This window comes from Saccostrea cucullata, unplaced genomic scaffold, assembly GCF_032062105.1.
Source record: "Saccostrea cucullata isolate Sc308-1 unplaced genomic scaffold, CSIRO_AGI_Scuc_v1 ctg323, whole genome shotgun sequence".
NCBI lineage: Eukaryota > Metazoa > Mollusca > Bivalvia > Ostreida > Ostreidae > Saccostrea > Saccostrea cuccullata.
Window position 1 is genome coordinate 337,505 of NW_026931249.1, and position 23,794 is coordinate 361,298.

At 32.3% G+C, this 23,794-nt stretch overlaps 1 protein-coding gene and 2 long non-coding RNA genes across 3 annotated transcripts; 1 reads left to right on the forward strand and 2 right to left on the reverse strand.

Moving 5' to 3' along the window:
* Positions 1–1,673: 1,673 nt before the first annotated feature.
* Positions 1,674–9,377, forward strand: LOC134231940 (uncharacterized). Its single transcript, XM_062713892.1, has 13 exons — positions 1,674–1,733; positions 4,636–4,892; positions 5,035–5,163; positions 5,245–5,380; positions 5,574–5,735; positions 5,813–5,967; positions 6,169–6,333; positions 6,424–6,464; positions 6,552–6,665; positions 6,795–6,875; positions 6,967–7,101; positions 8,646–8,680; positions 9,126–9,377. Exons 1-13 carry the CDS (start codon positions 1,674–1,676, stop codon positions 9,375–9,377), a joined length of 1,722 nt encoding a protein of 573 aa, XP_062569876.1.
* A 4,847-nt stretch (positions 9,378–14,224) lies between these two features.
* LOC134231973 (uncharacterized) lies at positions 14,225–15,777 on the reverse strand. The gene is made up of 2 exons (XR_009984669.1): positions 15,565–15,777; positions 14,225–14,604 (listed from the first exon to the last, which is right to left on the reverse strand). It is a non-coding gene; the product is annotated as an uncharacterized LOC134231973 (long non-coding RNA).
* A 2,198-nt stretch (positions 15,778–17,975) lies between these two features.
* LOC134231972 (uncharacterized) lies at positions 17,976–19,108 on the reverse strand. The gene is made up of 2 exons (XR_009984668.1): positions 18,933–19,108; positions 17,976–18,328 (listed from the first exon to the last, which is right to left on the reverse strand). It is a non-coding gene; the product is annotated as an uncharacterized LOC134231972 (long non-coding RNA).
* Between the last annotated feature and the right edge of the window lie 4,686 nt (positions 19,109–23,794).

The window sequence follows — 23,794 nt, forward strand, 5'->3', positions numbered from 1 at the left end:
AATTAAAAAAAAAAAAGAAACAGTCTGTGCACAATTTAAGTTTGCTTTTGTTTTATAAAATTGACAACTGATTGGTAAGAGTTTGATCAGAATCGGCTTCAAAATATCTTTTTTTTAATATTATATTCCTTAAACATCAGAATAATCAGCGAAATTTTTCATTGGCAATGTCGTTTTTAAGATTGCCAACCTTTATTTTCTCTCAATTTTGGTTAAGCATTCAGTATATGGCCATAAATGAGTCATAATTGTATTTCTACACTTTATATTTCATTGAAAAACCAATTTTTATAAAATATTGTGAGCTCAATCTTAGCCTAATTTCCATGATTTTTTCACTGAATAAATTGTAGAATTGTTCAATTTTTCTCTTCTTAAAATCCTTAACAAAATGATACAATATTCATTTAGAATTATTTATGGAACTGTCAAGGCAAAATCTTCTAACCTCAATTACTATGACTTCTTAACAAATATAATTCTTAAAATTTTTATATTGCATTTAACATGCGATATCTCTGCAATACCTGCAGATAAAATTATTTTGAAATTTTTTAAAGAAACTGCAAAGAATTCTACATTTAATGGTGTTTTAGTCATAAAAAAAGAGCAACAAATAACACTGAAATAGTACTTAATTAGAAAAATGCATTTTTCAATGAAATTTATAGTAGAAAAAAATAAAATATACGAGGGCTGTTCAATAAATAATGTCCTGAACTGAATAACATACAATACAGATATCATATGACATTAAGCTTGACTTTCTCTCATTATTGAATCTTTAATAAATTTATAACAGTTTATGTGACCACTTTTTTATCACATAGTTTCATTGTGAGAAGCTGGAAAACAAGGGCTATTCGAAACACTGCATTATAAATGAATGGTAAAGAATCAGTAAACTAGAGTGAAAATAAAAGCTTCATTTAAGCTGCTGTAAAACTTGTTAAAATTCCAAAAGAAATATTCACTGAAATATGTGACATTTACAGCAACCAATGTCGGTTTTAAAGACAAATGAGCAGGTGGATTTCAATGATAAAAATTTATATAATGGGCATCAAAATGGGTCCCGTCCTTACCAACAAAAAAATTATAACAACTTATTTACTGTTTGCCAGATTGCAACAAATAATGTCTGATGATGTTTGACTGACTTTAAGACACAGCAAACTTGATAGACATCATTTCGGAAGTAGTTTACACTGTTTTTAAGAAACGTTTGACGGTAAAAAAAAAAAAACAACAACAAAAAAGCTTAGTACTCCAAGGTCACCCTATATTTCGAAAAATGAGTGAAAACAACAGTATGTACGAATGTCTTAACATTTATTTTAAAATATCAGTAATTGTAGTTATCCACGTTTGTTTGAAATTCAAAAAGATAATGAAACTTTAATCTATTGCTAAAAATCCTCGAAACAAAATTTACCATAAGATGTACTTGACAAAAACAGCGAAGGACTGACAAGAGCAAAGAATTGCAAGAGCTTAAACACAGATTTGTAAGCAATTTTCTTAAATATTAGTGGTATTGTTGTTCAAATTCGTATTCAGGGAGACAATTTAATTTATGGAGGAGTCTAGAAAGCAAAATTTGTGCAAAAAAAATCGAAAGGTTTATTTGATGAAGGTCCTAGAATTAGGAATCCACTACATAAAATTTCTTCATGACGGCGTCCAAACAAGCACGCCCTGAAGAGCAAAGGAATTTTGGGGATAAACGGAGAGTAAATGTTTTTTTCACATTAACAATATTCACCAGATCTTTGACCTTTTGACTTGTTTCTATTTCCAAACTTGAAAAACACCTTTCAGAAGGCAGAAAAATGTCAAGGAAAACATAGGATTTGTCATTTTCCAGTATACTAAAGGTCATACCCAAAAAAATCAGTTCTAAAAACAATTGGAAATTGAATAAAAAAAATGTTGCGGATATGTGTTTTAATTTTAAGAGAATATATTAAGTTAAATTATTAAGTCTTTTACTCCTTTCCGAGCCCCGAAGACATTATTTGTTGAACAGCTCTCGTAACTCACTTATTGCCTGGTACTTCACTTGTTTTAATTTCACATACCTTTACGAATTATCTCTTTCATTGTTTTAAATGGTAAATTACCAAATGTCTCAACAAATCTTCCTCGTATTGAATTAGATTAATACATGTAAGTAATTTTTGGCAAAAGAGGAACATCGTACCAAAGCATAATTATGAAACAATAAAGCCTACATTGTTAAATGACATCACTTAAATGTTGAGTGAGAAAGAGGAAAATAAACTACAATAAAGTAAAAATATTTTGTTTCAAACATTTTCAAATACCCCGTTCCATAGAATCAATTACGAGACGATGTAAAATGTTATTGCACTTTGATTGATGTTTATTCTTAACTTGGAGCATGTTGAATTAAATAAATTGTTGTAGAGTTCTTCTAGGTGTATACCACTTGTTTGGTAATCCACCTGACCTATGTGTATTCAACAGATATTTTTCACCTTTTAGTATAATTAATTGTATGTTTATACGATCATTATAAATCACAAGAGCTCACCCACTGTTTCCTTTCTGATATAAGTCGGGGTCTTTAAAGTGTTTATAACAGTGTTTATCGCTGTAATAACTTTATCATGTTCAGAAGAGAAAACAAAAGGAAGCAGTGAAGAGCAGGTTCGTGTTGTTAGTAGATTAACCGTTATATCATATAACCTGATAGGTGTGATGTATCGACAAATTAGGCCTCAGTAGATATTATGAATTTCAAAACAGCAATAAAAAATTTTCATTTATCAAAATACACACCTGGAAGCAGCAAAATATATCTGACAGCTTTATTTTCTTGTAAAGAATAAACTACCAAATCAATCAAGGAGGCACAACTATTTAATATTTTTTTACTGAACTTTTTTAATTTATTAACAAGATGTGTTTGTGAAACACTATGCGCCCGGCGGCAACAAAGTTTAAAAAAGCATATTTTTAGCATATAGGTCACAGTCAAGGTCACAAGGTCATTGAGCTTGGTGTCATTTGAAAAAAACTTGAGTAGTGAAGTATGCATACCAAATCTGAAGTCTCTCTCTCTCTCTGAAGGTTCTAAAAAGCTATTTTTAGCATATAGGACACAGTCAAGGTCACTAACTCATTGACCTTGGTATCATGTGAAAGGGCTTAATCAGTGGAGAATACATGCCAAATATGAAGTCTCTATCTTTCTTCGTTCAAAAGTTATGACAAAAGTTAAAGTTTGCCGACAAAAAAGCTATATTTAAGGTATAGGTCACAGTCAAGGTCACAAGGTCATTGACCATTTGTGTCATTTAAAAGAGCTTAATCAGTGGTGTATGCATACCAAATATGAAGTCCATATCTTTTACGGTTCAAAAGTTATGGGGAAGGTTAAAGTTTGCGGAAAAAAACTATTTTTAGCATATAGGTCACAGTCAAGGTCACAAAGTCATTGACCTTGATGTCATTTGAAAGAGCAAGGTCAGTGGAGTATGCGTACTAAATATGAAGTCTCAAACATTCATGGTTCAAAAGTTATGGCAAAGGTTAAAGTTTGCAGACAAACAGACAAACAGACAGCTAGACAGACAGACGGACAGACAGGACAAAAACAATATACGCCTCGGATCTTTAGATCCGGGCGCATAAAAATATTTAATATAAGGGGATTTTTTTGTAAACCGTGCCTTCAAATTCAACGGACCAAAGGTATATTTTTTTCAAATGTTTTCTGAACGATGAAAAATTTACAAATTACAGCATGAAATACCCTTAATTTCATATCCACTTAAAATAATTGGACTTCTGACTCTTTTTAAGTTCCTATGTAAATTCTCTATACACGAAGGAATGCTAGATACTGGCAATTAGCTGGGAGGTATTTTTTGCATGTCATGTTGTCAAAAACTATATCTAAGTTAATCCCCACATGTTATCCCCTCTTAACCACTAATAGTTTTTTAATATTTGGCCAAGTTAAAGATCAATTAAATTGATTTCCTTTCCTTTTCCTTAACAATGAACTTTTTCTGTAAAACACAAACACACATAGAAAACGAGGTTTAGTAGAATTATATAATTTTCTGTGTTAGAAGGACCGTACGTAGTCAAACTCAAAAGTTTATTGAAACCAAATTAATCAGGAGCAGAGCAAATATGAACCTCTAAAACTATCAGACGTGGGATCAGGTGCAATGGAGAAGCAAACATCCCTTGTGAACATGTCACACCCGCCATATGCTCCTTGTATGCTACTTATCATAATCGTTCAAACAAACAAAAAAAAAATCGTAGATAATTTAGAGTGTAATTTATTGACCCAAACATTAGTATGAAAAACGTGAGCCAGTATTCAAATTACTGATAAATTGTATTTGTTGACAAGGTCATTGTATCGACCGTAGAACTTTAAAAAATGAAGAATTTAAACGAGACTCTTGATATCTGTCGTTCCTTCCTTTTATATTTCTTATTTCACTTTGTTCATTCTTTTTATTTTTTCTCTCTCTACTTCTTTCCAAACTTCTAATTTACCCTTTTCCCAGCCTCCCTTCCCTTTCTCCGTACTTTCATTTTCCATGTCCGATCTGAAATTAATCCTAATCCTCTGCTATTTCTTTCAAGCTGCGATACACATATCGTGTGACGTTTGGAGGGGGTTATGGGCCTTGTGGATCAGCATGTTCATACACAGACATCGGAAAGAAGACAAAGGCGGGAAAACCTTTCAACGAAACAAACTGGGCATGCGTAGGATGTTCAAACCAATTTACCGGAAGTGACTTAAATTACGTAGTCACTGCAATTGGAGAAAATCCCAAATGGGAACAGGGAGAGAATGTTTTTGAACAAAGTATTAAAGACGCCAGATTCATAATGTCGTATGTGTTCACAAATAGTATTTTTACATGTATAAAGGAATCAATATTCTTTATCACACTTTCTATTAAAAATTGTAGAAAAATCATTAAATTAAGATATAGATGGATAGTATATCTTGCATATATTTTTTTCTTCTTTCAGAATGATTATTTCATCTATTCTAAGTAACACCAACAGAACAGTTTTATCAACAACTGTTGATACCCGTGTTCGAAATGACACTCGGAGTATAAATTCCAGTCCGATTGCAGCTCTACCACCATATACTGGGTAAAGCAAGCTAAAGCAACCACTTCTCAATTGAATCGAAATCGAAGCCAATGTCAGTAAATTAAAGTTGTGTAATTTCAGAATTCCTTTTGGGTGTGTCTCCAACATTACACTTCCTGTTATAGACCCCGACAATGACGTCATTAAATGTCGCTGGGCAACGAGCGCAGAATGTGGTCAAGCCTGCACTAATCTACCTGAAGCATACATAAACGAAGTAATTCCCTGACTTCAAAATATAGTTAATTGTATTTTACATAATCTCTTTAACCACAGCCTGAAAATAATTAAATTTCTGGAAAACTCTTTACTTAATAAACATATGGGAAACAAAAAAATCATTTTAAAAAAGTGCCCATGGATTGTTTTTCTTGATAAATAAAGAATCTTGATTTGTGTCTTTGTTTTAGAATTCTTGTAGCATACACATAAATGCATCAAAACAAGCAGGATATAAGACAGGACTCCGATATTGTGTAGCAGTAACAGTCGAGGATTTTCCAAGATTTCCAATCGAACTCTCTTCTCACATTCTCTTCCCGAATCAACCAGTCAGTAGCGTGCCTCTCCAGGTTGGTTACAATAAGAGACCAATCATAAACTGTGCATTTCAGATAGATTAGATTCATACATATGTATTTATTTTTAGTTCTTTATAGACGTTGTTTCGTCAAGCTCAGGTTGTAAATCCATCATTACCTTTGGGAACAAGAACGTTCCAGACAACACACCTGCGTCTTACAGCTTTTTGGATTTTCACAAGCATGTCGAATTTGTATTTCCAGTTTACTTATCTTCCACAGGGTGGGTGTACCTTTATGTAATTTGATTGATTATCAAATCATGATCAAGCAATAATTAACTTAATTAATTTGAGCCTCTTACAAAGATTCCTTCCCATAAGACTATAGTTGAAGCAAACAAAGTGCAAATTTACTATTTGAAATTTGGCTTTAATCTGTCTGTTTTATGATTAGCATTGTATTATTTTATAATTTTGTTTAGGCACAATGCAACATTTGTACAGAGTTTTACACAACACATCAACACTACAACTATTAGTAACCATTCAGGAAGACATCATACTTTGGAATTATATTCAAAATGGCGACCAATTCCACAACAACTCGGCGAGAATCTTTTGTGTGTTTGGGGGAAGGATGATGAAGGGTAAAAGCATTTACGTTTTAGAAAAGCTTACTATCGGATTGGTGGTACTTTACCTCGATTTCCCTTTGACACCATACAATTCCATTACAGAGTGACTACGAGAAAACAATGCATCTTGGGACTTATTGCTGGTAAGTGTAACGTTTTAAGTCTAATTTTCCATATGATTTATACTAAAGCATTGTTCCTTTTTATTTTTTTCTTCACAATTCTCTAAGACTTTGACGAGTGTGTTTCCAATCCCTGCCATGGTTCTGGTACTTGTGTAAACCTTTATAGAAGGTACGCATGCGCATGTCCACCTGGTCTCAAGGGCTCAACTTGTCAAGAAAGTATGTACATGTAATTCTCCATCAGCCTGTGCCTAACACTGCAAACAATGTAACCTTCTGTCAAATTTATATGATTATACTTACGTATTTCCAAGTTTATTTCAAGGTCGTGTGATTCTTTTATTTCAGAAATAACATGTGACCAAAACACGTGTCTAAATAACGGAACATGTTCTCTCAACTCGTCATTCACCTGTCGGTGCAAACATGGTAAGGGGAGGATATGTTTTTCTATACATATTTTTCCTGATATAAAGTGTCAAAAATATCTTATTCTCTCCTTACTATTATACTGTGTTAGGATTTTTTGGAGACCTCTGTCAGTTTGAAGAACAACCCTGCTCAAGTTTTCCATGTAAAAATGGCGGGAAATGCAGTCCGTCATCCGGATTATACCGATGTTTGTGTCCGAAAAATTTCAAAGGAAACGACTGTGGTGAGTTATTAACTTGAATTTTCTGGCATATACATATTTTGTCAAAGCAGTTCATTACACTATGCATGAGATGAAAACTAGTGGTTTGTAATTCAATTTTATATGTTACGTGTAGTTCTCCATTTCAAAGCCTGAACTTTTACGAGGGCTGTTCAATGAAAAATGTCATCGGTGCTCGGATAGAAACAAAAGAAAAGGCTTTTTAATGTTTTTGTCTTCTTTCTCTTCTCAACTTATGCACACATAGTTGATACACATGCCCGTGATATTTATATCCAATTCCTAAATGGTTTAGAATACATTTTTGATTATGGTCCTTCTTATACTGGAATATTAAAGATCCTATTATTTTCTGGTATTGTTTCTTATTTCTGAGAGGTGTTTTTTCAATTTTTGTAAAAAAAATTCATACAAGTCCAAGGTTGAAAGATCTGGCGAATATGGTTGGTGTGACAAAATATTAAATTTCAAAGTATTCGAAACCCCTTTTACTGTTCGGGACATGTGGGTTTGAATGCTATCATGAAGAAAATGAATGTAGTACATTCTTGATTCTGGTTCCTTTTTCTCATAAACTTCTCAATTTCCAGCAATAATTTTGCTACCTAGGTTCGTCCAGAAATTGAACAGCCTTCCCAAATAATAATATTAACAATAAGATCACTACTATTGACGAAAGTGGTTATAAACTTTCTTTGTGCTCTTCTGCTGTTTGGGTCACGTGCATCTTGTTGTAATATTTTCTTTCAAAGCAATGGATCCAGATTTCACTGTCTGTTAGATTTTCAGACAAACGTGGATAACTATAATTTATGCTTTTTAAAAAAATAATTGTTTAGATATTTGTACACGCTGTTGTGTCACTTATTTCTCAAAACATAGGGTGACCATTGGGTACTAATTTTTTTTACCGTCAATGTTTCTTCAAAACAGTGTCGATCACCCCCCGAAATTATACATTTAAATTTTCTATGCGTCTTATAGTCAATAAAACATCATCAGTGATAATTTGAATTGCCAAGGACGGTGTCCATTTTTGATGCCTATTTTATCATTTTTGATCATTGAAATCCTTCTGCTCATGTGTCTAAAAATCAAGCATTGGTTGCTATTAACATTATCTCTTTTGGTTTATATCTTTTTTTGATGTTTAACAACTTTTACAGCAGATTTATTGAAGCTTCTAGCTTCACTTTTGTTTATTGATTCTTTAAATTCATTTTTTATGCAGTGTCTTGAGAAGCCCTTGTTTTCCAGCTTCTCACAATGCAACTGTATGGTGAAAGGTGGTCAAATAAACGGTGATTAATTTATTTAAGATTCAGTCATGAGAGAAATTAGTAAGCCAAGGTCCATGTAAAATATTTTCTATTTTGTATATTATAGAGATCGTGACATAATTTATTGTACAGCCCTCGTAAGTACAAAAAAATATTAGAAAATGATACATATAGAATATAACTGTGATGTACACATGTGATACTGATTTTATTTTTTTTTTCTCGTATAACAACGTATTTTGAAATATCATTCTTTAATTGCAGAGTTTACACCGACGGTCGAAGAACCTTATGATATGGTAAATAATTTTTAAAAGTCAGATTTCAGGGCCCTGATCTTGCTACTGCATAAACCAGTTTATTAGTATAATATTAAAAACTTCACAGAAAATCTTGGGGGATCCAAGAGCATTTTCGTATGATCTATTGTTTGTCGTCAATTAAGGTTATAATATCTCCCCTCGCCAAAAACAAGTTTGGTCATTATCGAAAGATGATCTGAGGACCCTTGTTTAGATTAAATTCAAACTTACAAGTCGTACACGAGTATGTTGCCGCATACTTTCATTACCTAAATGTACATCATTATTTTCATATTTTGCTTCAAATGCATCTCTTCAAAGTGACAGTCTTGCTGTACATGATAGAGGTATGATTCTTCCCGGACTTTATTAATTTAGATACTTTCACTGCAATGAATACGAGTGTACAAATTAAACTTAACGGTTGTTCCTTCCTTTTCAGAAGTTATCGTTGACAAAATTTCTAAGTATACTCTTGGGAAGTGTATGTTGTGCTTTGCTGCTTATTGCGCTGTTTTTCTTTGTCTCCAAAAACAAAAGAGCTAGTTTGTCGTCAAAAGTAAGAGATTTACATTCAGTTGGAAACCAACAGGTGAAAGAGATAGAAGATACTGGGAATAAAGTCAAGAAAAAGAAAACAAATAGAAAGAGGATTGATAAATCATTAGGAATTTGTTCTGCCCTGAATTTCTGACTTGCAGCGTTATACTGTGGACTGCTGTGGAGTACTAAGAAGAAACAATCAAGATTCATAATAATTATTTTTAAAACATTTGTATTGTTTTAATGTATGCAATAAATATTGCTATGTTTATATATATGCTGATATATTATTCTGGTATCACTTCGAACTTCCACAAGCTATTCAGATAAATTATTAGTACACTGTAAAACATTAACTGTACAGATAAAGTTTTTTTTTTTAAAATAAGATACAGGGGTATATATGGTTTACATAAAAAAGTTTAAACAAATAAATTTCTGTTTTCACTGGAGTATAGCATGTATAGCCTAGTTAAAAAATTAACAATATATACGCATACAATGTAAGGTACTGAAGCACTGTGGAGTACTGTACCTGAGAAGCTCGTCCCTGATTCATAACTCCTACCACGGCATGGCAGCAAGGTCGCCAAACGTCAGAGAGTTTTGAGATGAAGACAGAGGCTCGGCAAGGATGTTTGCTGTCACCAGTCTCTTATCTCCTGCTTATTGACAGGACCATTAGCACTACCACAAGACAGAAATAATGGTATACATTGGACACTCCTGACGCAACTCGACGATCTTGAATTTGCCGATGACCCGGCTCTCCTTTCGCACAACCACATGTACAGTCAAATGAAGGATAAGACAAATCGTCTTGCAACAGCATCGGCAGGAACGGGGATCAAAATCAACGTGAAAAAAATTGATACTGTCCAAACACCAGTCACAGCTGGTATGAGTTCAATAGACAGGAAGACATGGACAATGGCATCAAGTCAAGAATCAGTAAGCAAAGAGTTGCGTGTACCAAGCTAAAGAGCAGTGACATAAAGACCACATAGAACATCTGCGTTACTTCTAAACTGCGGATCTTCAAGTCAAATGTAGTCCGTTTCATTGTGTGGAGCAGAGACACGGAGAATGATGAAAACACCCTACAGAAGATTAAGACATTTTACAACAGCTGTCTCATGCGCATTTTCAACATTCAATGGCCTAAAAAGAACACAAATGGAGATCTATTGAAGAGAGCTTGACAGGAACCATAAGACGTGCAAACATTAATCAAACAAAAACGTTAGGATGGAAGGACACACTTTAAGGAAATCATCATAAAGCATCACACGCCAGGTCTCGACCTGAAACCTGCAGGTCAAGAAGGGACGTCCATAAAACACCAGAGAGTGTAACACGTAAATTTTGGACATGATCTGCCATGACGCCCCAAAAGCAGCTCAGAATCGTGTTTGTTCGAGACAGTCGTTGATTTTTTAATGTTCGTATTGGAACGACAGGCTTTACTAAGTAAATGAAAAAAATGCGCAAGTATACAAAATATCACGGAAGGTTGATTTACCCCACCTCTGTTGATTTTTCCGTGAAATCCTGGCTTACGATTGCTTATAGTCTGTTACGTGAAGGCGGTGGATTACATACCCAGTCAGTTGTAAATCTATACCCGGTCTATGTATTACGTCACAAATACAAACGTGACGTCATAATAGGCACAGTATAAGCGTGATGAAGCATTTAGCTGGGAAAACCATTTATAAACTACAGATAAAACGTAAATGTTTCATCCGTGGGGTAAATTCGTTACATAGTCTTTTAGTGACAGGGTATGGGATGATACCTGGTTAGTAAATTTCATACCTGACCCGTATGGGATGATACCTGGTTAGTAAATTTCATACCTGACCCGGCTCCGCCTCGCCAGGTATGAAATTTACTAACCAGGTATCATCCCATACCCTGTCACTGGAAGACTATGTAACTAATAATACCTGCTACGTGATCAATAATTATTTTGAAATGTATGGAGGGATGTGGCGACATACATTGGGATCTGTTCAATCAAATTGTTAACTACTCAATGGCATCTTTTCTGATTTATTACTTAGTACTGTAAAATAGAATTGTATACTGTGAGGGGAAACCGATCAATATAAAGTAAGTTCTTTGATCCACTTCTCTTCTTTATTTTTAAATACCCTACACAATTTGAAGAAAGTGGAGCGGATCGAGGTTCTACTTTAAATTAGATTGAATGTGAAGGTCAAAAGGCCGTTTAAATCCGGGAGTCAGGATTAACTTTTGTGAAAATAACCAATATTTGCTTTACTTTTCTAAATTATGTGTGTTCAGAGATGTCCCCGGTGGATTTGTTTACTGTTGATCAGGTTTATATTAAAGGACTACTACTGATTCAACGAAGACTTGAAGAATTGGACCATTAATTTCAAGGACTATATTGAGAATATTCCAGAGATATATGACTGTGATCGAGTCCGCACAAGCTGAGGAAGTGAAATACAAAGTAGAAAATAATTGTATAAATTAAATACTTAAAATCAAGTAATAAAAGTAATTTAAAAAAAAAAAGGCGACTGAAAAGGATTTTTATTATTTTAACTACATGTACGTACCTTGAACTACTGAATTATTCCAAGCATTACAGTATCATAATCAAGAGTAATATTTTTATGTTCTTGAAACATTTAATCTCTTTCCATTCAACCATAAATATTCAAAAATAAAAACGTGCAAGAAACGTATCCTTCGTTTTACTATATTCATCATGTTTATAAAAAACCGACATACTTTGATTAGCTATGGCGAAAACTGGTTAAATTCAGCGTTGAATCAGAGTGCATTCATTGAATACCTCAGATTTTTTTTTCAAGAATTTAATGAATTCTTCGATTTGTTGTAATGAAGACTTTATTACATACATTTATAAATATATTATGTAAAAAAAAAATGAAATGAGTACTATGGACTTCATTCACTATATACGAGGGACGTTCAATAAATAGTCATCAGTGCACGGAAAGAAACAAAAAAAAAAAAACAAAACAAAAAACAAAAACAAAACAAAAAAACGCTTTTCTATGATTCAATCTTAATGATTAAAATAAAATATTCTCTTTTAATGAAAACACATATCCGTAACATTTTTATTCAATTTTTAGTTGTTTTTAGAACACATTTTTGAGTATGACCCTTCGTATCCTGGAATATGGCAGATCCTGTGGTTTCCTGTCCGTGTTTGTTTTCTTTTTGAAAGGTGTTTTTTTGAAGTCAAACGTTGAAAGTGCTGGCCAATATTGTCGGTGTGACAAAACATGAACTTTTTTTATTCCCAGAAATCCTTTACTCTTCATATGGCCTGTGGGTTTGGACGCTGTCATGAAGAAATTTAATGTACCGAATTCCTCATTCTGGCTCCTTCCTCTCATATACCTTGCATATTTTTGCAAACATTTTGTTTTCTAGACTCTTTCAGAAATTGAAATTACTCTCCCAATAAGAATTTTAACAACAAGACCAGTAATATTTAAGAAAAAAAGCATATACAATTGTTTTTGCTCTTGCAATTCTTTGCTCTTTTCAGCCCGTTGCTGGTTTGTCAAGTTTATCTAATTATAAATTTGTTTTGAGGGTTTAAAGCAAAATGGATTCAAGTTTCATTATCTGTTTGAATTTCAGGCAAACATGGATAAGTACAATTTTTTATATTTTTTAAAATAATTGTTTAGATATTCCTACACGCTGTCGTTTTCATTTTTCAAAATATTGGGTGACATTTGAGTACTAAACTCTTTTACTACGAAATGTTTCTTTAAAACAGAGCGAACTACCCCCAAAATGATGTCTTTCAAATTTGCTATGTGTCTTAAAGTCAATCAAACATACTCGGTAATAATTTGTTGAATTTTATAAAATATACATTCGTTGTTGTATGTCCTTGTAGCCAAGTACGGTACCCATTTTTGATGCCCATTATATCATTTTTGTTTATTGAAATCCACCTGCTCATGTGTGTTTTTAAACAGGCATTAGTTACTATAAATTTCACATATTTCAGTTAATATGTCTTTGGGATTCTTAACAAGTTTTACAGCAGCTTTAATGAAGAGTTTAATTTCACTCTACTTTACTGATTCTTGACTATATTCATTTTTAATGCAGTGTCTCGAGTAGCCCTTGTTTTTCAGCTTCTCAGTATTGAATCATGTTATAAAAAGCCGTCACATAAACTGTTATCAACTCATTAAAGATCCAATAATTAGAAAATAATTAGTCAAACTTAATGGCATATGATTTCTATGTTGTGTGTCTTTGAGCTGATGACATTATTTATTGAACGTCCCTCGTACTTTGATTTATTATGCTAGACTATAGTTTTTATGTTCGGTTTGTCATTTTTGTTCATTATAAATATTATACATGTAGCAGCAGTGCAATTCTAAATCTTGTAAAAAAAAAAAGTCAACTTTTACTTCTGTATAAACTTCTGTACCACAGCTAGTATTTTAAGATTCAATTTGTGATCATTTAAATGTTGTACATAATCTTTTGAAATAGGTCATGGTACTTTATAGGGCCGTCAAAGTTTTGATTCGACTTGACATATAATCGGATAACACTACTTAATAATTCACCATCTTAAGTTTTCAGTAATGTTAATACTTTTTTGAACGTGTTTTGATAAAGTGTTATACTTTAAATAAATCTAACTGCTACCCCGTAGAATTAACCAAGACTTTTGACATCTTTACATATACAATATAGTTCTAATTTTTCAGATTTTTTGGCTATATGCATTTTTTTCAGTGAAAAAACATATATATATATATATATATATATATATATATATATATATATATATATATATATATATATATATATATATATATATATATATATTTACATTGGATCTTTGAAAGAGAGATTGATACAGGAAAAAAGCATTGAAACATAAAAGACAGACAGATCTTTGAAAGAGAGAAAAAAAATTTCTCCTCAAAAACTGTTACATATAAAGAAATCTTCCTTTGCAAATTAATTTATTAACCTGACACTTAAATGACACGTATTTCACAAATGATGATAAAACGAACATTTCATCGTTTATTATGGTATAGTTCGGATGTCATTGGCGGCCATCAGGTACATGTAATCCAAACTCCTGCCTCTGAGCAGCTCACAGACAGACAGACAAGGATGTCCAACAATCAAAATGCAATCCGGTGTATTACGTCACTCATATCTTCCTTTTATTTTGAATAACAGCTGTCAATCATTGACACTTTCCCACGCCGTCAAAAGGTTATGAAAGGATAGAGATCCCGAGGACAATTCCAAGAGTCCCGTTACTAAGGTTACCGTAGAATATATCACTACAGCTAGTAATATCAGTGTAAATGCATCTGATTGGATTAAGGAGAAAATAAATATTTTATTTCATAAAAATAGCACTCAGAAAATTTCTAAACTTTTTAAAACCAAAGTTTGGATCAGAAACTTTTTGTTGTCGAAGATGCAAATTTTAAAACAGTTTGTGGATAATGTGGCAAAAGTTATTTTAAAAAAGAAATGCAACGTTAAGTAGTTACATGTATTTTAAAGTTGAACTTTTGGTTAATATAAGCTGTAAATATTACAGGTGTATCTTGACTCACAATAATAATGATAATATTTTTTGTTTTGTTTTTTCTTTTGCTGTCAATGGTTATTGGCATTGTCCAATTCTTCTTATTTTTATGCTTTTGAATATTTTCTAAAATCTTATGCTTTTGAATACTTCTATTTTGCAAATAAAAAAGGAATTTTGTAATATCAGGACTTGAGAACTTGGTTTTTTAAAGTTTATTTTTCCTCGACATGTTGATTAAAATTAATATATTTCACGCCTGTAGCTTTTGAATTTATGAATGTCTCGGATACAATATAACTAATGAATATTAATAATATGGTCATTTTTACAAAATCTTTATGGTAAATGCACTGGGAGCATTAATAAATATTTCATTAAATGTAGGAAAAATTCGATCAATAAATCGAAAAATGTTTATCCTGCGAGTTAAATGGACTTGTGTTATTCATGTTAATACTAGCCAATTTATCGACTGTACAAATGGACTGTCAGGAATCGAAATTTAAAATAAGATTTAGCCATATTTTATGAAAGCTGTTCCTATTAATACGAATGAATACAAAGTTAAATTGCTTAATTTTAAAGGAAATGTTCGTTTAAAATTGATTTGCATTAATTCTTAACACAAAACAAATATGAATATGTCCATAGAGCAAAATGCACAATGTTGCACACATTGATTTTCAAAAAGAGAGAAAACGAAAATTAAAAAAAAAATTTCAGCAAAGGATACGGAAGAAGTACCTCTCTATGGGATCCATGACAACCAGCATGCTGGCCACCTCCCACTGGAAATACCAGTATTTGATCCACGCCACCAGTTTCCTCAACCACTCCATCACTGAGTTATAAACTCAATCAATATAACACCCCGAATACAAATATCACCAATTCATAATGGACAAAAGAACTTTTCTCTGCAGTTAACGACTAAAACTGTTTTCTTCTGTGTATCCGGCAAAAATAAACCGAGCGTTTTGCAATACTGTTTAAATGGCTGATTTTAAATAGGCCGTTTGAAAGTCTGATCTTCATTAAAAATGCCCAATGAAATAGAAATAACAGTGTCCGGATTTTTAAATTGAAAAGGCTGCCCAAGGCATAAGAAATGTTTAATATCGGAAATTGAATTGGAGGAAAATGAAAGTTAAAATTCTTAGGCAAAAAGTTTAATCATATTGTCTCAAAAAAATTCAAGCTTGTTCCTGCTTGGATGAATAAAACTGATTTAAAACATCTTTAGAACTCAGAATTTCATCGAATAATTTAGGAGCATTGCTTTGGAATATACTTATTTTTAACTTTCAAGCACTTTCTTCAGTACTTGTCATGATTAAATAAAACCGTAAAGTGTTGTAAACAATGTGTCTTTTTTTATAGCTTCGAAAACAACGATAAATTTTCGTCTGCTGCGGATCCAAGAATTTCAGATTTAAGTTAAAAGCAAAAACGGGTAGGGGTTCAAGGAAACGAAAACAATACTACTACACTCGGTTAAAAGGAAGTTACTGGGACCTATGAAATAACTACCGTATAAGGAATTCGTGAAATATATGTAACTGGGGATCCAAAATAACTTCGCAATATCCGTGTTCGTGCTAAACGAGTTTTGCTGTTCGTATGATAATGCAAAACATTTATTGCATTTCGGAGATATATTTTTTGGACTATTTCTCACAGTTCTTGCTGATTTATCAAAATCTGTTTTCACAAAGTACCTCTGTCCTACAGGCAATTTTCTTATTAAAAATATTCTCATTTCTTATAATTAATTTATAATATAAGAAAAAGCTTAAGGAATGCTAATTACCAATCCTCTTTTAAGATTATTAAGTTACCCCTGATATTGTGAATACACCATGTAGAGGGGTTACACTGTGCAAGAGACCTTAAAGCTGCTGTTGAAAATACTTCGTTCTGTTCAATGAAATGTCTCCCTTAGTAGGTGAAATTCTTTCATTCATTCGCTTCTCTGTACAATTTCAATTGTTTACATCGTATTTGATAATTTAAAGATAAGTTGGTTGAAAGATTGAACATTGCATAAATAATAAATCTGTCATTGACAGAAATCTTGAACTAATGTAAACCTGTGTGTTTGTTCTGCACTATAAGTTGCACCAAAAGCTTTTATTTTTATCATATTTCGAATTATTTTTTCAACTATTTTTATGTTCTTTTTTTATACATGCTTTGATACACTAAACGCATTGATACACCAAACGCTAATATTTTAAGTCAGAGTTTTTTTGTACCGATTTCGGTTATATGAATATTTGACATTCATACTTGATCATAAATTACACTGAATGAAAAGTAATTAAAACATGATGACAACTCCTCACAGTAAAAAGATGTTATTCAATTGTCAAAGGTAAAAATGAAAAACGGATCTAAAAACAATACAAATATGTGAAGAGAGTATAAAACATAGACTCCTGGAAATTCCGCAGGTGGGATCAGATGCCTAGGAGGAGTAAACATCCCCTGTCAACCAGTCGCACTCGCCGTGGACCTCATGAATTGATGAGGCAGACAAAACTATGCGTTGTAAATTTAGTATAAAAACAATCTGCTAACAAGGTCATTATAACGACCATAAAATTTACGGAATGCTGGCTTTAATGAGATGTTGAAATCCTTGTAACATTAACTTATCCCTGAGTACTTGGAACTTGCTTCGTTTTGAAAATCGATCGTACTCAGAGAAGCTCTTGAGTAGTGGATAAGTTGGGGGACATGAACACCATCAGTAGGTGATTGTGGAATATTAACTACAGTGTACATGAATAAGGAAAGATTTTTGTCATACAATTTAATTATACTATTCGTTTTCTCAAACATTCCTATTTGATAATCTTGTCATTCTTATTCGATGATTATGTGATTTAAATGCAATATGCTATACATTTACTTGTTATTTTTTTATTCAAAGACATCAAATGTTCCAATTTGAAAGCATAGTCTATTGCTATTCGATAATCTTATTTTTATGCGAAGTTTTCATGTCATTATTATCCCTTGCAACGGAGTTAGAAGGGATAGGGACACACTGTTGTAAAGCCAAAACATGTACTAAAACTTAAAAAAAAACCAAACTATTATATGTTAACACATTGATGATACATGTGCATCAAACCAAAATCAATTTACATCTGTTCTTTTGCTGCAGAATTCAAACATATAAAAACATTGTGACAAGCAGAAAAATATTCCATTTCTGAAAATCAAAGTTTGTATAAAGTCATCCGAGTCGCCCAAAAGTTCTTCTTATAATGTTTCCTGTACCGGTGACGAGGACTTCTATTTAGATCTCGATGATTGACTGTTTTATCCAAAACCTTAGACTCTTTCTTCATGACGTTGTTAGTTGACATTTTCCCATGACGTCATTATTTGCTGGAATGACGGGGAAAGACCAGAGAGTTCCAAGAGCCCCGTTACTATGGATACCGTAGAATATAGCACCACGGCGAATAATATTACTGTAAATGCATCTGCATGATTGTTGACATCAAGGAAAAAACTCAAATTGAATTTAATGTTGAACTAAAATACTTAAATTATATAGAATTAACAATGCTTTACGTTTTCACTTAGGGCAACACTACAATGTATGTTTAATAGCGTTTTAAAAGTAACCATATAACATAGAAAACAATTAAAAACTAGAAAACGGAAAACCCCTACACCATGTACAAATCTTTCAAGCAAATTTGTTGAGCTTAAACAAATATCTTCTGTTTGACTATCAATCTATAATAGTTCGACAAAATTCTATATGAATGTTAAATGGACAAATGATTTTCAGGTTTAAAAATAGCCAATTTATCGATTGGCCGATGAAAACAAAATTGAAAAATATTAAAACAAAAAAAAGCAACCTTTAGAAACATGTACCAAGAAATACTTACTAGGAAAACATATGTTAGATTATTCTTCTTTTGTCCGAAAAAGCTTTATCCTTATATAGATACTAACATTGTTCTTACTCAGTCATCATTAATAGAAGCTATTCTTTCAGCACTGATTTCCTCTATCAAAGTAACATATGCTACGCATGACTTATTAGGAAATAAACATATTTTTGGTCAAGGATACGGAAGAAGTACCTTTCTATGGGATCCATGACAACCAGCATGCTGGCCACCTCCCACTGGAAATACCAGTATTTGATCCACGCCACCAGCTTCCTCAACCACTCCATCACCGAGTTATAAACTCAATCAATATAACACCCCGAATAAAGATATCACCAATTTAGCATCGATTTTGGAAATATTTCGCCTTGGTTAATGATTATGTTTTTCTGTTTACCTGGAATATTTTTCCACTGTAGTGTTTTGCAATACTTTTAAAAGGCATGTCTCTGTAGGGCTTTTGTATATTGAAGTTTATTAAAAAGTGCTAAGTCGAAGAAAAACAACATTAAACGATGTTTAAAGTACACTTATTTATACATGAATATCGCTAATTTTCAAAAAATAATTTTAAGACATTACGTCAAAATTACAGTACATGCACTTTCCTGCTTTGTGTTGATTGTATAGACTTGAAAAACATTTTTATTTCGTTCCAAGATAATTGAGAGTAAATAACTTTCACAGCATTGTAACTTTATTTTATTTTATTCCAACAATATTTAAGAATATACATGTATTCAAAATATAAAATCACATTCTGTAATTGTAAAATACAATTTAATGATCTATTCTAAAGCCACAAATGAGTATATGTAAATGTTTTCGTTTTTACATGTATAATTTAATGCATTACCTATGAGTCTATTTCGAAATAATTTTTAAATGACCTTGTCTTTGGGAAATACTTTCAATTCAATTCTATCTAGAACAAAATCTATAAGTGACTGAAAAGTAGTGCCACAACAAATGTGAACCCTTTATAATAACTGGGTCGGTAGATATACTACTATGACCATTTAATTCGTCTTCGAGATGCTTCTTAGAGCACCAGCTCCTTACTCTGTGATTTTAGAACAAACGCTATTAGAAAAATGTTTGGTGTCTTCAAATTATATTTCTACAAAGCTAAGCTAATCTAAAAGAACAACAACAAAAAAAAGAAGAAAGTGAATTAAATATTTATCTATTATTGATATTCCTTTTTAAATTAAATAAACTTTAAAAATAATCATCAATTGAAGTCATTTTACGTTCTCTTCAAAGGTATGCCAAAATCACTTGGTGGGTTCTTTTTCGAAGAGTGTGTATATGACGGTACAAATTCTCATAAGTGTAGCAGATTGTAGTCCATTGAATGAAAACTGCTTAAGTGATTCTTGATAAGAGTGAACAGCATCTTCATGCAAGTTCCCTGTGATTTGTTGACAAATTCCCAAAATTTGGAAGGATATATCCTTAGTTGCAGAAGGAACTCTATAGTTGTTATCATCGTGCACTAATATCTGTAATTTAATTAAAACTTCGTCTGCCTCTCTGGAGTCAACGTGCCTGAAACACAAAATTTCTAGCATGTGGAACAGCACAAAGGGTGATATTTGTACAAAGGGTCGCTGGTTTTGTTGACCTGACATTTGTTCTGGTAACAACTCATTAAAATAAAATATTTCATTGTCAAGTTTTACATCCCTTGCAGCACTCTCTCTGGTCTTTTCAGACCAAGATTTCCCTCCAAAATTCTCTAAATACAGATCTGCATCAAACTGTCTGTTATATATAAGTGATGGCTTTGCAAACTTCGACCTTATCTCTCTTAAAATAGACAAAGCTTTCAAAATTCTATGTGTTTTATAATAATACATTGCAACAAATAGACTGTCAGAAACAAACCCAAACTTGGCTGCTAATTGCAGCATAGGACAGCTTAATTTGTCTACAGTATACAAATTTTTGTTTTTGCCTTTTTTACGATTCTGATATAAGAAAGCTGTTTTCAAAAGAGTTGAGGCACTAAGTTTCTGCAGCATCGCAACATGATACTTCGACAGTGGTAAAACTAGTAATTCTTCTATAGTGTCAAGGTGCTTTATACAATCTGATACATTAAATATTTTTGATATAGTCTTAGTATGTAATTCATAAAATAATTCCGTATCAAACTCAATCTCAGATGATAAGACGTCTTCGTCTGTACAAATAAACATCAAGGGATCTGTTTTAAGAATTAACTTAATATAAAAAGTGACCAAAGGAATAAATAGTATGGATAATAATCCTTTTTGATATAAATAATACAAGTTTCGGAATAACTTCTCTTGTGCTTTACCATTTATTCTATTTAGAAACAGATTGTTTTCTGGAATAAAAAAGTTTGGACAGACACCATCGTAAACCCATTTCAAAATATTTTTGAAGCAGACTTCAAAACACTCCAGGATATTTTGTGGACACCAAGGTAAGTTGTTTTGTTGAATAGTCCAGAATACTGCTGTTTTCATGTGATACGAACACAGTAATTTTTCATCGTCGCTCAATCCCTTGTTAATCACTTCTTTTAGGAATAATTTTAACAAACCGTAAGTTAGAAACTGACACTGGTTTATTGAGTAAACAATTTTTCGTTCAGCTAGAGAGAAAGAAATCCTCCATTCCATTGCTTCATATTTTCCTTGTTTTTGACCTATTGCTACCTATGTAATGAACAACATCGGGTGTGTGGCATCTGTCAATCCATGAAGCTGCAATGGAAGGCCAAAAGTCAGATGTCGTTGTCGTTGTTGTAGTCATTGTTTTTTTTTTTTTTTTTGTTTTTTTTTTCTTCTCAAGTACCACTGGGCCAATTTCAACCAAACTTGCCACAAAGTACTCTTCGGTAAAGGGGATTCAAGTTTGTTCAAATGAAGGGCCAAACCCTCTTTCAAGGGGAGACAATTATGAATTAATGAAAAATTAATGGCATCTAATAAAATATGTGAAATGTGTGTCTGATCAAAAAGTAAAATAGGAGGTGCACATTGGCACTGTGTACATGTAACAAAGATTGTGTGAAAGTCTCGTAAAATTTTATTCAGTAGTATAAGAGGAGTTGCGGATAAGAGATGGGTACCCCAGAGCGTAACAGAGGGACGGACGGACAACCTGATCACTATATACCCTCCAACTTTCCAAATTAATTTTTTAAGGCACAGTTTCCAGAACAATGTCACAAACACTAGGAGCTACATTTTGATTTCATCAGTGTTGCGTCGACAGCTGATATGTAAGATTCGTTTACGGAAGAAGAAAATGTTAGTTATACAGACAATTTATTGAATTGAAATTTTTTGGCATCATTCAAAAAATATCGATCATGATGTATACCAGTTTTGAATTTCATAGTCTTAGTATAACAAAGATATTAAAAATGTTTTTTCCTGGGAAAAACCTCGTATATCTAGGATAATTTCATCAGCTAGTCCCGAATGACGCCCTTGTAAATACGGAGAGAGAACCCCCCCACCCCCCATTTTTCGCGTTATCTTGACAAAATGTAATGCGATAAATTAGGAAAATAAATGAGCTACATGTATTGTTCTGTATATAGCATACAACCTTGCAACCAAATATATAACAAATTTTAGTATTATGACTAGGGCTTGAAAACCATTTTTCATGTTAAGTATTCTTTAAGAGATTTGAAAAGACCGAGTTATCATTCTTGCACTTCCCTTTCGGGTCATCTGATGTACACCAACAAAAAATTTACCCTAGATTGCGAGTGATTTAATTGAAATACAAATATATAAATACAAATGGTAGCTATAGGAAATAAACGGAAGAAACAAAGAAAAGGAAGAGTTACAAATTTATTAATGAATGCATTTTCTATGTTTTGTCATGTTTTAGATATACAATCAATAGAAGTTGAAGCAAGGTTAGGCAAACGACGATAAAAGAATTGCAAGCCTTCTCTCTTCTAGTGCATCAGTCGAAAACAAGATATTTAAAAACAGTTCATAAAGGCAAAAAAAATTAATTGACATGTAGTGCATAATTATTCGAATACACAGAGAGGAAAAGTATTGTTTAACTTTTAATTTCTTTTGAATATGATAATTGTCTTTATTTTCACATTTTATATCTGCAAACTGTAAACACTTTATTTAATACAAATTTAAAAATATCTATGACTACTATATTTTTAATATTAACAAAATAAATAAAACAAAATATATTATTCATTAATTACAATTAAAAATATAAAATTTGAAAAATTTTAAGTACCGTTATTCATTTTTTTTCCTTGCTTTTTTTTTTTCAAAGAGTTCGTTTATTACAGTACAAATTCTAACAAGTGTTGCGTACTTTAATCCGTTTAATGGAAAATACTGAAGTGATGTTTGATATGAGTAGAACGCGTCTTCAAGGTTCCCTGTGACCTGCTGACATATTCCAAGAATTTGGAAGGATATATCCTTGAGTGTAGATGGTATCCTGAAAACTTTGTCATGATGAACCCGATTCTCTAATTTTTTTAAAACGTCATATGTCTTTCCGGTGTCAACCTGTCTGTTACAAAAGATTTTTAGCATGTGGAATAATACAAAAGGTGGAATAACTAAAATAGGTCTACTGTTTTGTAAAGCAGACAGCTGTTCTGGTGCTAACTCTTTTAAGTAGACGATTTCATTGAAAAGTACAACATCCATTGCAACGTTTTTCATCTTTGAAGACCAAGACTGTTTTCCGATAGCATACATATGTATTTCTGAATTTACTTGTCCGTTATACATAAGCAATTGCTTTTCGAGCTTTATCTTTATCTTGTCCAAAACAGATAAACATTTCAAAATTCTGAATGTCTTGTAGTAATACATTGCGAAATAAAGACTGTCAGAAATAAACCCAAACTTGGCTGCTAATTTCAGAATGTTACATTGAAACTTGTCTATGATGTACGAACGTTTGTTGTTGCATTTACAAACGTATCGGAGATAAAATGCAGTTTTCTGAAAGATTGAACTTGTGATTTTTTGAAACATTACAATACTATACTGCGACATG

What these genes read in the sequence shown, in the direction of transcription:
- LOC134231940 (XM_062713892.1), top strand. Translation starts at nt 1,674, where the DNA reads ATGACGGCGTCCAAACAAGCACGCCCTGAAGAGCAAAGGAATTTTGGG. An exon ending in CTGAAGCATACATAAACGAA is followed by an intron (nt 5,381 to 5,573) that starts GTAATTCCCTGA and finishes TCTTTGTTTTAG; the next exon opens with AATTCTTGTAGCATACACAT. An exon ending in TCAGTAGCGTGCCTCTCCAG is followed by an intron (nt 5,736 to 5,812) that starts GTTGGTTACAAT and finishes ATTTATTTTTAG; the next exon opens with TTCTTTATAGACGTTGTTTC.